The 12,090-nt window shown below is 30.7% G+C and overlaps 3 protein-coding genes across 4 annotated transcripts; 1 reads left to right on the top strand and 2 right to left on the bottom strand.

Moving 5' to 3' along the window:
- Positions 1–222: 222 nt before the first annotated feature.
- On the bottom strand, positions 223–1,431 carry LOC120189502 (vicilin-like seed storage protein At2g18540). Of its 2 annotated transcripts, none has more exons than XM_039192774.1 (3): positions 673–1,431; positions 492–580; positions 223–364 (listed from the first exon to the last, which is right to left on the bottom strand). In XM_039192774.1, exons 1-3 carry the CDS (start codon positions 1,178–1,180, stop codon positions 311–313), a joined length of 651 nt encoding a protein of 216 aa, XP_039048705.1. In that variant the 5' UTR covers positions 1,181–1,431; the 3' UTR covers positions 223–310. The 2 variants fall into 2 exon arrangements, with proteins under 2 accessions (XP_039048705.1, XP_039048704.1); XM_039192773.1 differs by having other exon boundaries at positions 225–364; positions 492–577; positions 670–1,429.
- A 5,861-nt stretch (positions 1,432–7,292) lies between these two features.
- LOC120189462 (E3 ubiquitin-protein ligase MIEL1-like) lies at positions 7,293–10,004 on the top strand. Its single transcript, XM_039192743.1, has 12 exons — positions 7,293–7,498; positions 7,599–7,686; positions 7,814–7,870; positions 7,966–7,998; positions 8,085–8,162; positions 8,383–8,426; positions 8,524–8,564; positions 9,018–9,100; positions 9,178–9,269; positions 9,350–9,419; positions 9,552–9,593; positions 9,682–10,004. The coding sequence occupies exons 1-12, from the start codon at positions 7,440–7,442 to the stop codon at positions 9,805–9,807; spliced, it is 813 nt and encodes a 270-aa protein (XP_039048674.1). The 5' UTR covers positions 7,293–7,439; the 3' UTR covers positions 9,808–10,004.
- A 739-nt stretch (positions 10,005–10,743) lies between these two features.
- LOC120189609 lies at positions 10,744–11,645 on the bottom strand. Its single transcript, XM_039192844.1, has 2 exons — positions 11,408–11,645; positions 10,744–11,136 (listed from the first exon to the last, which is right to left on the bottom strand). Exons 1-2 carry the CDS (start codon positions 11,618–11,620, stop codon positions 10,744–10,746), a joined length of 606 nt encoding a protein of 201 aa, XP_039048775.1. The 5' UTR covers positions 11,621–11,645.
- Positions 11,646–12,090: the final 445 nt, after the last annotated feature.

Genomic DNA, 12,090 nt, shown 5'->3' with positions numbered 1-12,090 from the left:
TATCAAAATTTACTGAATTTTGAAATATGATATTCTTTTTTTTTCTTTTACTGAATTTTTATTCTACAATTTCCTAAGTAAAATTTGAACAAGGAACAACATTGAAGAAGAATTATTATAAATAATATTAATGTGAATATATTTTTACTTTTTCATTCCCTTTGTACATCCCCTTTGCAAAGCAAAGCACAACAAATATCTCTCTTTGAATATGGGTTTAAGGAAGAATACCATATAAATACAAACAATACATGAAAATTGAAGTGTAAAATCAATCAGATAAATACATGTAAAACACATTAAATGACTGTCACTGATCTTTCTTCAAATCCCCAGCTGTGGATGAACCAGCAGCTTTTTCTTCCTGCAAAAAGAAACCCTAATTAATACTTACAAATTCTCTTTTCCCATGGCAAATCAAACTTGTAATTGTTTAATATTATGAAACTCTTCACTTTCTTATTTGAGCTTCCATGTATAAATCAATATACCTGTTTTTCAACCGCTGTTGAAACTTCAGCTTTGGTAGGACCGTTAGCTGGTTTTGATTCTTCCTCTTTCTTCACAGTTTCATGTTTTCCTGAGAATCATACAAGAACACATGAAATAAGTGTAGGAATATATACAAATTACGGCCATTGAAGGATGCATTATCAGTTTATATTCAAGCACCATTTGCAGTTTCTTCAACAGCTTTTTTATCCTTGAAAGTTTCCGTCTTTGAATCTTCATCCAGTTTCTGATCCTTTTTTGTTTCTTCAGCAGCAGCCTTGATTTCCTCCACAGTTTCTACTTTTATCTCTTCATCCATTGTTTTATTCTTCACATTATCTTCCTTCTTCGGTTCCGTGTTTTCAGCTATCTTCTTCCCGTCAACACCTTCGCCGGAATTGTCGTTTTCGCCTTTCGGTTGCTCCGATGAGCTTGTTTTGCTATCATCTTTCGTCGTTTCTTCAACGATTTCCGAGCTCTTCCCCTTCCTGGACCTCACGCTCGAGTTCTTCTGGCTGACGGTCGTGGCAACCCCATCGGAACCGCCTTCCGAGCTCCTCTTGTCGTCAACTTTTTTCGTTTCTTCAACGGCTTCGGAGCTTGGCCCCCGCTTGGAACCCGCTTTCGAGTTCTTCCGGCTAATGGTGTTCTCGGTGGCGACGGAGTGTTTAGATCCACCACACCCCATTTCTGCAAATTGTGAAGCACGACAATGAAGATCGAATGGCACCCTCTCGTCTTTAACAAATCATCAATGGGAAAGATGGTATATTTTTAGAAACTGTCAAATTTGCAGGCCAGCAAGGTTTTGTTGGCCTGCAATGGAGGGGATATCAGCTGGATTTATGGAAACTGCTAAGAACATCACGATTCACAACAGCTTTAAATTATAAAACAAGATGGAAACAAGTTGTCACGAAGAGTTTGGATTATCATAAAACAATGATTGGACAATATTTCTTAAGCCTCTATTTGGGATTCCCTAATCTGTTTTTCATCCACTGGACCTCTTCCTTTTCTTTGCTACAATATTGCAGCTGTTTCAGCCTAAGAAACCTCCCCCCACAAATTCTTGGCCATTCACACCGATAATTAGATGTTCTAATATTATGTTCCGTTTTAATACTTAAATTTTATTTTTTTTCTAAAATTATACTAATATTTAGTTTATATTTCAATTTGATACTTCATAATGAAAAATTTAGAGACAAGGATGTCGTTGAATTATTTTCTCTTTTTTAATATTTCACATGTCTTGTAATGTAAATTCCACAACATTTAAATTTTTAACGATAAGGTACCCAAGTAAAACCTAAACTAAACATGATATTAAAAAAATAAAATTTAAGTACTAAAACGAAAAAAATAATAGTTTAAATATTAAATATGTAATTTACTGTTTACCCTATTATTATTTGAATATATTAATATTTATAGAATACATAACATGTTCAAATTTGTATAAAGATATATATATATATATATATATCTATATATGACATTGATGTTAACTATTGATTAGGTACTAAATCAGTTGATATAAAAAGATTTTATAAATTATAATTAATATTATTATAATTATTTTTCATATTTTATATAATATTTATATAAAACACTAAAATAACTAATCCTTCATCTTTATGATCTCATATTTAATCATTTGTTGACTAAAAATTATAAATATATCTATATATTGGATAAAGGGTAAAAAAACCTTATCGAGCCTTTATAGAAGTTGAGTATCGAAATTCGTATTCTGGTATAAAGTAAATACTTTAAATTTCTCGAATGCCAATAATGGGCAAAATTCCTCATATAACTGCCCCAATATTGATAAGCAAAATTAATTTTTAAATAGTGTTTTTAAAGATTATTTTTTTCATATAGAGTAAAATAAACAGTGAAATATGAAGAGAGTAAGGATATATGGCGTCTTCTATTTTAAATTTAAAAAATTATTTTCTTCTTCGCGTGATTCCTCTCTGGTGACACCAAAGACACCTTGCAGTTTTAACATCTTCATGAAGATGTCGTGTAGTCTCGTCATCTTTCTCGAGAAGACGTCATGTAATCTCACCGTCTTCTCCGTGCACTATTTCTATTGCCCTAGTTGAGAAAATAAAACTCCATCTACACAATATGAGTTTTTTTTTCTTGTATCATTATCTGGTCAAAATTACCATTATTTCTTGAATGCCTATTCTTATGAATATTGCAGACACAAATTTTACACTCGATAAGATCTAAAAAGATGAGGAAATGAAAGATAATTTAGACAATATTTCTTTGATTCTTCTTTTTTATATAACTTTGATTCTATATGGTCGTTTAGAGTTAATCATGGTATTCGTTTCAAGGACCATTGATGCAATACCCAAAAATATGGTTAGTGATCAAAATAAATAAATAGAAAGTTTGGTGGCTAAAGTATAAACTTGACAAAGTTTAAGATCAAAGTACAATTTTAAAAAGTTGTGTTACCTAGTCCCGTAAATGAATATTTTATCCCAAGAATGATGTTTTCGTGAGTTTCAAATTTTCGTACGGAGTTTGTATCAAAAGCTTTAAAGTGTGAAAGTTCGAGGAAAATTCGGATAATCGGATCAAATCAAAAATTCAAGAAAATTTGCTAGATGATAAAGCAAAGGGAAAAGATGTCTTTTACATACTTTAAAAATGATAAGATTTAATGTGGACCATTGAATTTAAGTTGATTTCCATGTTGAATCTTAGCCATTGGATTAAAAAGGATAAGATTGTAATTTTGGAACTTTACAAGGGTAAAGTTGTAAACTACTAACTTCATGGATTAATTTCAACCCTTGGATGATAAATTTGATACGTGGCATGATTAGGATCATTAGATTTTAAGGTCATAATAGTTATTTTGAATTAAAATGAATTTTAAATTCATTTAGGTTATAAAATATAAAAAATGGACAAAAAAAATATTCAAGAGAGTTCTTGAATTGCTGCTTCTGCCGTGAGTTATAACAAGCTACATCAATACATTGTCTTTAATTATAGTTAATCATTGTTGTATCTTGGGTGCATGAACGCTACCGACCACTATTGATGTTTTTATTAAATCTGATTTAAATTTATTTTTATTAAATATTTAAAAATAATTTAATTTTTAATATAAATTAAATATTATAGAAACTAATATAAAAATAATTTTACAATTTAATTTATTCAATTTTATATTATCAATATTTAAATTTTAAATTATTATTAAAAAATTAATATATTATCTTGTTAATATAAAATAATATTATAATAATTTTCTTCTTTTTCCTTTTTATATTCGGAAGCAACATGATTTGAATCCAACATGGGTCTGTGACATTATCTAGTTCTCTGATTATTAATATTATGTCTATATCCCAATTATTATTATTTGATTATCCTCTCGATTTTTTATGGTTTTAGTCTAATTAATTCGGATCGATTCGCGTCGCATATCTGACTTTGATATATGAGTTTCTTATTGAGGATTTTCTACATATATAAAATCTCGAACTCAAGACTTAGTAATATCAAACTGCTTATCACGTGAATCAATCTCAATTATTTCTAAATCTAAATTATTAAAACGACTTGAAGAACCATGAATTGATTGATTGGATTTTCTTTAATATCGAAAGTTAAATTATCATGTGTCATTTAATATACATATAATGATAGTAATCAAAATTATTATTTGTATTTATAAAAGTTCTAATTCAACCTCATAATTTGAGTTTTGTTATTTGAAGTAAAGCATAACATTAATAACAATAAAATGATTAATTTTGGTTGCATTAAAATACTGAAATTAAATTTAATAAAAAAATCATAAATCTACTTCAATGAAAATAAAGTGAATTATGATGGAAGAAAAGTTTTTAGATTCAGCTTGAAGTTAAAGGTAGGGGGAGCAGAAAGGGAAATAATGCGTCTTGCACATGTTCGATAAAATGATCCTACGACAGAATTTTACGGACGGAGACACGATTCGCTGAGACTACGAGTAATCCCTTTCCCTCACTGCCACTCCACTCCCCGCCACCCTCTTTCACAACAGAGTCTCATTTATTTCTAGGGTAAACTACTCAAATGGTCCCTTGACTATTAGGTACTGCTTTGTTGAGTCCGCTAACTATTAAAAGTTACAAAATAGTCTCTTAACTGTATGACGTTGTTTTGTTGAGTCTTCTGACCATTAAACGTTACAAAATGATCACCGACTATTCATATGTTTCAAACTTATCTTTTTCTTTAGAAAATAATGACAATACGATATGAACGTTAATATGTTGACTGGGGAGATGATAAAATCTGATACCATAATCGTTTTAGGTATATTTTGTGGATCGAATATCCATTTACATTATATCGTCGAGCAAATACGTTAAATATTATGCTGGTGAGCTAGTACTTGAAAGCAACGACAGTGTTACTACACATCATTAAAATATGATTTTTATTATATCTTAATCAATATTTTAACTTTTAACTCATACGGGCGTTAAATTTTTAACGAAATATGATGATTTTGAAATATATGAATAGTTAGGTGATCATTTTATAACTTATAATAGTCGAGGGACTAATAAAACATTATTTTATAGTCGATGAATTATTTTATAATTTTTATAATCAGGGAACTCAACAAAACAATACTCTATAATAGGTGTTCATGGTGTACTTTATCCTCATTTCTATTGTTAAATTATTATTATATTGATTATTTGCCTTTTAATGTAAAAAGTTTAGCATATTATCATGAAAAATTAAATAATATTTAGGGTAGCTAGTCATTCAACTTAATTACTCTAGTTAAAGAAAAGTTGATTTGACATATCTATATATTTAACGGCAATTGATTTAATTATTATATCTTAATTAATTAATATCTTTTGATAAAAATATGTTATTTATTTTTTATTTTATTGACTAAAATGATATTTTATTGATAAGAAAATAAAGAAAAATGTCAAACGTATGCTATGAAAATCAAACTTAGGACTCATGGAAAAGGTCCAATATCTAAGTGGCACATCAAATTAAAAATTTATAATATTGTTAATAAAATTAATATGTAAGTCAATTATAGTTAAAATTAATTAATTTATTTTATAAAATATATTAATTATAAGGTAAACTATAAAATAATATAAAAATATATTTTTAAGAACAATTAAAATATATTTTATAAAAATATATATAATTTATGTTATAAAATTAAAAAAATTGATGAAGAATGGAGTAAATTTATTATAATATATTAATTATAAAATATTATAAGAATATATTTTCAATATAATCATTTTAGTTAATATTATAAATATATATATTTTTATAATATTTTATAATTTATATTATAATTAAATATTTTTACTTTTTATCAGCCTTTTAATTTTGTAGCATAAATTACAAATAATATTTATAAAAGATATATATTTCACTTGATGTTATAATCGATATTAACAATTTTCTCATATAAAATAAATGAAAGATCACAATTTAACATAAAATATTATTTTTTATTTATGTTATAATAAGTTTTAGACATGTGTAATAATTAGGTATCGAATCCCTCTTAAGATCTCGAATTCAATCATCATCATTTATATTTTATATTTTTTGGGTAAAGTGTAAAAATGGTCATTCGACTATAGAGTATTGCTATGTTAAGTCCCTAAACTATTAAAAATTACAAAATAGTTACCAAACTATTCATATATTCCAAACTCGTCTTTTTTCGTTAAAAAATGACGGTTGTCTGAGTTGTGTGTTAACGTGCTAGTTGGGATAAGATAGTTGTTTGAGATATTAAGATCAAATTTTATCATATTCTAGTAAGTAGATTAATATCTAGCTCAAACTGCCTTCAAATTTTTTCACAAAAAATGATGAGTTTGGAACATATGAATAGGGATGGCAATGGGTCGGGTCGGGTTTTTGGGCCACCCGACCCGACCCGAGAAGAAAGGGTTTTTCACCCATGACCCGACCCGACCCGACGAAATTAAGGTTTCACCCGACCCGACCTGACTCGAATATATGACTTAGAAACCCGACCCGACCCGACCCGAAATAATAATAAAAAAAATTTTATTCAATGAAAACAGTGACTTAATTGAAAAAAATTATATATGGAGGGACATTATTGTAATTATCCCTAAATATATAGGATAAAATTATATATTTTTCGGGTCGGGTCGGGTCGGATTTTTTTCACCCTAATCCCGACCCGACCCGACCCGAACAGTACATTTAAAAAACCCGACCCGACCCGAACCCGAAATTTTTTTAAAAAAATCCGACCCGATCGGGTCGGGTCGGAACCCGTCGGATTCGGGTTGAGTTGCCATCCCTACATATGAATAGTCAGGTGACCATTTTGTAACTTTTAATAGTCGAGGGATTCAATAGAGTAATATCCTATAATCAATGGACTATTTTATAATTTTTAATAGTCGAGGCTCAATAAAGCACCACTCTATAGTCAGGGGACCATTTGTGTATATTATCCTATATTTTTCTAGCAGCAATAGAGTGAACGAATATATCGATTCAACTATTGTTAAATATCTTTGCATAATAATCAAAATAAAATGATGATAGTGGATATGCTCACTCAAACTATTGTTAAATATGGGTGCATAATGATCAAATGAAAATATTTCTTAAAGTCACTGATTTTAAGGAAATAGTAATGATTGTAATGATCAAAATACAAATAACTTACAAGTTCAGTGAGTAGAAGAAATATAATATACTCAAATAATAATATAAACGAGAGGCATTTGCCTCTGTTGTACATTTTAAAGAAACACGACAATCAATAAACTATCCCATCTTCCCAAATCAGGAAACCCCCTCCTCTTTCTGGGTTTCCTCTGGAGAAAAACAAAAGCCATAAGAGAGAAAGAACAAAATTCTGTTTTCTTCCAATTCTCATGGAGACGGAAGCCTCTTTGGCCAATGAACGCCTTCATTTTGGGAAGATGGGATATGGGTACCTCTTCTTTCTCCTTCTCCTTTATTATCATTGTTTTTGGCTTCTTTTACATCTATGATTCATTGGGTTTGTTTCCCTTTTATTGGGGTTCATTTAGATGCAAACATTATAGGAGGAGATGTAAGATTCGAGCTCCATGTTGCAACGAGGTTTTCTGGTGTCGCCATTGCCATAACGAGGCATCGGTATTTGTTTTCAACATTTCTTTTGCATTCCACTGTTTTATTTCTCTGTTTTAAAGCTAAAAGTTCGCAATTTTCTGACTGTTTATGCAACTTCTTGATCTGGGTATTTATTGTATTTGTTCTTAAGAACTTGTTAAAGAACCCTTCAGACTGGCACGACATTTTTCGTCAGGACGTTGAACAAGTATGGAATTTTTAAATCGTGGCTTTTCAGTTTATTGCCTTTTTCTTGTTTCCAAGTTAATCATGCTAATGATATGTTTCCCCCCTCCCAATTAGGTTATTTGTTCGGTTTGTGACACAGAGCAGCCGGTTTGTGTTTTGGATTCCATTTTTTTGAAGACACAAATGAACCCTTTTTTGTGTTTCTCAATTTTGATTTTCTTTTCTTTGTTTAGGTTGCTAAACTTTGTTCAAATTGTGGCGTCAATATGGGAGAATACTTTTGTGAAATTTGCAAGTTCTATGATGATGATGTAAGTGTGTGTGTGTGTGTGTGTGTGTGTGTGTGTATTCCCAATATTTAACTAATGCAATAGTTGATAAACTTTGTTCATTTCAATTTTTTTCATCTATCGGTTTAGTTTAAAATGTAAGGAATGTAAGGAATCGTTGATTTTTGTATCCTTGATCTGATTCTTATAAACTGTTTCTTGCTTTCCCTTGATGTTTACCTCTCGATTTCATCCGATGCAGATTGAGAAAGAGCACTTCCATTGCCATGAGTGTGGGATCTGCAGGTTAGTTGCCAAGTTTTAAGCACGTATGACTATTATTTTCCTCTTGATTACTTGAATTCAATGGATGAGAGACTTACTCGAATGGTTTTCGATACAGAGTTGGCAGTCGGGATAACTTTTTTCATTGCAAAAAGTGTGGTACGTACTTGATACCAGTAATCCAATTTCTTACCTTATCATGTATGGTTCAAAGATCTTAGATTCAATCCCATTTCTTACTTTAGGATGGTATTCATGGTGAATTGTATGTGAATAACTGATTGTTCAATTCGAATCAGCTATATTCAGTAATTTGTGTTTCTCGTTTCATGATACGAGTTATCTCAAACTATTCCGACTTTCCCGGTTATCCGCTTTCACCATCCTTCGTGTTTTTACATGCTATGCTTATGAGCTCTATTTCATGTTTAGATTCTTCTAGTTTGATTTAAAACTGTGCTGTTTTGACGGGAAGTCGTCGAAAGCCTCAATCGATTGAGTTAGAAGAAGGCACTTAAACATTTGAATTCCATCCTTTACCAACAACATCTCTTTTAAGGGCACATCTATTCGCACCGCATGATAACTATACATACTTTCGCCACTGTGCAGGATCCTGCTATTCCCTTGCATTGCGAAATAATCATTTTTGCGTGGAGAACTCGATGCGGCATAACTGTCCCATATGTTATGAGGTTCATCTTTTCTACTTTCTGCAATTGTGCTTGATATTCATTCATATATGCTTAAATAGTCCATTTTGTTTATCCAGTACCTATTTGATTCGTTGAAAGATACCACCGTAATGAAATGTGGTCACACAATGCACTGCGAATGTTACTATGAGATGATAAAGCGAGACAAGTGAGTGACGATGAGTTCAGTCTTGTATAAGGTTAATTATTTTCATTTTTCTTCCGAATTTAACTCGGGTGTTTCCTCAGATATTGTTGTCCGATATGCTCAAAGTCAGTAATCGATATGTCTAGAACCTGGAAGAGGATAGACGAAGAGGTAGTGCTTCTTCGATTTTAAGTTCATCAAACTCTAAATACTCATAGTTGACAGCATTGTCTTTGATTTAGTTGCTTCATTCTCTTTTTTGTCCAAGCTGATTCACAACAAAATTATCTTGTTTGCTGTTAGATCGAAGCAACTGCAATGCCAGAGGACTACCGGCACAAGAAGGTGCATACCGTGCTTCTTATTCATATCGGAATCCATTGCTGTATATTCCAATCATGTTTATCGTAACCGATTTAACAATTGAATGCAGGTTTGGATCCTATGCAATGACTGTAACGACACAACCGAAGTTTACTTCCACATAATAGGGCAGAAATGCAGTCATTGTAAATCATATAATACTCGCATGATCGCCCCTCCGGTACTCCCGCATTGAAAAGATCATGGCCGAGGAATGAAGCAAGCAAGCTCAAGGCATCTAAGGCGGGTGCGTCTAATCATAAAATCCGAAGACGAATTCTTGGCTACATGTTTGATCATTTAAACTTGTATTTCATCATTGTATTGTTTATGTATCACTATAGCATATGATTCAAATTACTGTGGCGTTTTCATATCTTTCTCATGAATTTTCTCAGGTTAAACTTTTCTTCAATTCGGAGTCGAGGAAAAAGAAAATGCAATGGTTGATAATGTCATTCATGGTTGGCTAAACCCTCTTTTTTCTGGGCATAATCCTTTCATAATTTTTCGTTCACTACTTTTTAATACATTTATAATAACACGTGGGGTTTAACTTAAAATATTAAGATTATTTATTCTAAAAAATCATGCAATTGTTAATAATTTCTATTTCAACCGATAAGGTTACATTTCAACAAATTTCAACATATAATGTTATCATGTATATTCTAAAAAGTTACATAATTAAAATAATTTTGATTATAATTGAGAATGTTACATGAGTTTCTTGACAATATCTTTTTAAGTTATAACAAGAATAGTTATGCAATTTCCATGATTTATTACATAGTATTTAATATTTTTTGTTTCAAACTAAAACGTTATCCAATTTCCTTTAAATAATTACACATTTGCTAAATTCTTTTATTATAACCAATTGCAACCTCTTTCTGGTTGCCCTCCAAGTTTCCCAGTGCTTTGTTGACTAATTTGGACCGACCTGTATCGCACAATTGATTTTGGTGAGCGAGTCTACTTAAGAAATGATATCGGAGTTATATATATAAACAAAGAGAATATTATCAACAAAGATAAATTTCTTGAATTTTTAAACATTTTTCAACTACTTTTTAGGAATGTGTATTAGAGATGCTAACATCAATAAATGAAGGAAAGAAAGTTAAAATCCCTATAGAATTAGTAAATCTCTTTTGATGCTCTCAATTATGGCATCTACATTTCCATTGATAACAGCAGCTGTAACAGTTAATCTCAATTCCATTTGATTAACAGCAACATTTGCCGCCAAAACCTCAGTCTTATGGTCATGGAACACCATGAAAATGTCCGTCAAAAGTCTCGGTCTTACCGGCGATTGAATCCCAAAGAAGGCGACATTGTTTCTTGACACGGTAACATCAATCGACGAATTCGAGTCCGGATATCGATGATAATTCATGTTTTGATTCCCTTTTGATTCACCATATGATGAGTTGTTGAGCTGATTTTCCAAGTTTGTTATCTCTTTTTCGAGTGATTGGATGTATGCAATCGTTTCACTTACAATGTTCTCTCTTGTGGCCTAAAAGCAAAAAAATCAAAACAAAGAAGAAAAAAAGTGAAAAATTTAAGAAATACCATCATTTTTGGGCGATGTGATCATCAAAATCCGCAGGCTTCTATGAAAAGAAATTTCAAAATAGCTTTCAAAAATCAAGAACATGGACTATCTATATATATACCCAACAACAAATTCTTCGAGTGAAATATAAACAAATATTCACCAGAACAATGGAAGTGAAACAAACAGCTTGCAGAGTAGAAATGAAGCAATCATCAAGAAAGAAAATGACCTTAGGGTAGAGATTAGGGACCATGGAAAGAAGAATATCATAACTCTCAGCCATCTTAAATCTCCTATCTCTTTCCTTCTTCAAACTCTGGGTCGAATCCTTTGCCCCACCAACAATGGCGGCGGCTGTTGAAGAAGGAAGCTGATCTTCTTCTTGTTTCAATGGTGAAAAGTGAGATAATGGAGAAATGACTTTATCAGTGTAACCTTCCATGATGCTAAATAAAAGGTGATTTATTTCGTCGTCTTCTTGTTCATCTTGGGATTTGTGTTTAGTGTTTTGTTGATTTTCCATTGAGTGGATATCTGATTTGTTAAGGAAACCGTTTTCAGAATATTTGGACTGAAGGATTGCAGGGAACCAAACTTTACCAGAAGAATAAAAATGATGATTTTCAACCTGTACCTTTAACCTACTTTTATCTTTCCTTTTTTTTTCTACTTGTTTTTTTGGTTCTTACAGGTTCACACTATAATATATATATATATATATATATATAACAAATGATGCAAGGTAAAACGTTTTTTTTTATTTTATACAGATTTAATATTATTGAATAAGTGAAAATAAATGAGTAAGATTAAATTTTTTCTAATGAATATTTTTTTATTTCTTAATGTTAATATTAATCATCTATTTTTATTTATCTAATAGTTTTAAATCTATTTAAATTAAAATAATTT

Source organism: Hibiscus syriacus, unplaced genomic scaffold (assembly GCF_006381635.1).
Source record: "Hibiscus syriacus cultivar Baekdansim isolate YM2019G1 unplaced genomic scaffold, ASM638163v2 tig00116958_pilon, whole genome shotgun sequence".
Classification (NCBI taxonomy): domain Eukaryota; kingdom Viridiplantae; phylum Streptophyta; class Magnoliopsida; order Malvales; family Malvaceae; genus Hibiscus; species Hibiscus syriacus.
The sequence above is the reverse complement of the archived record's forward strand: the minus strand, read 5'-3'. Positions and strand labels throughout refer to the sequence as shown.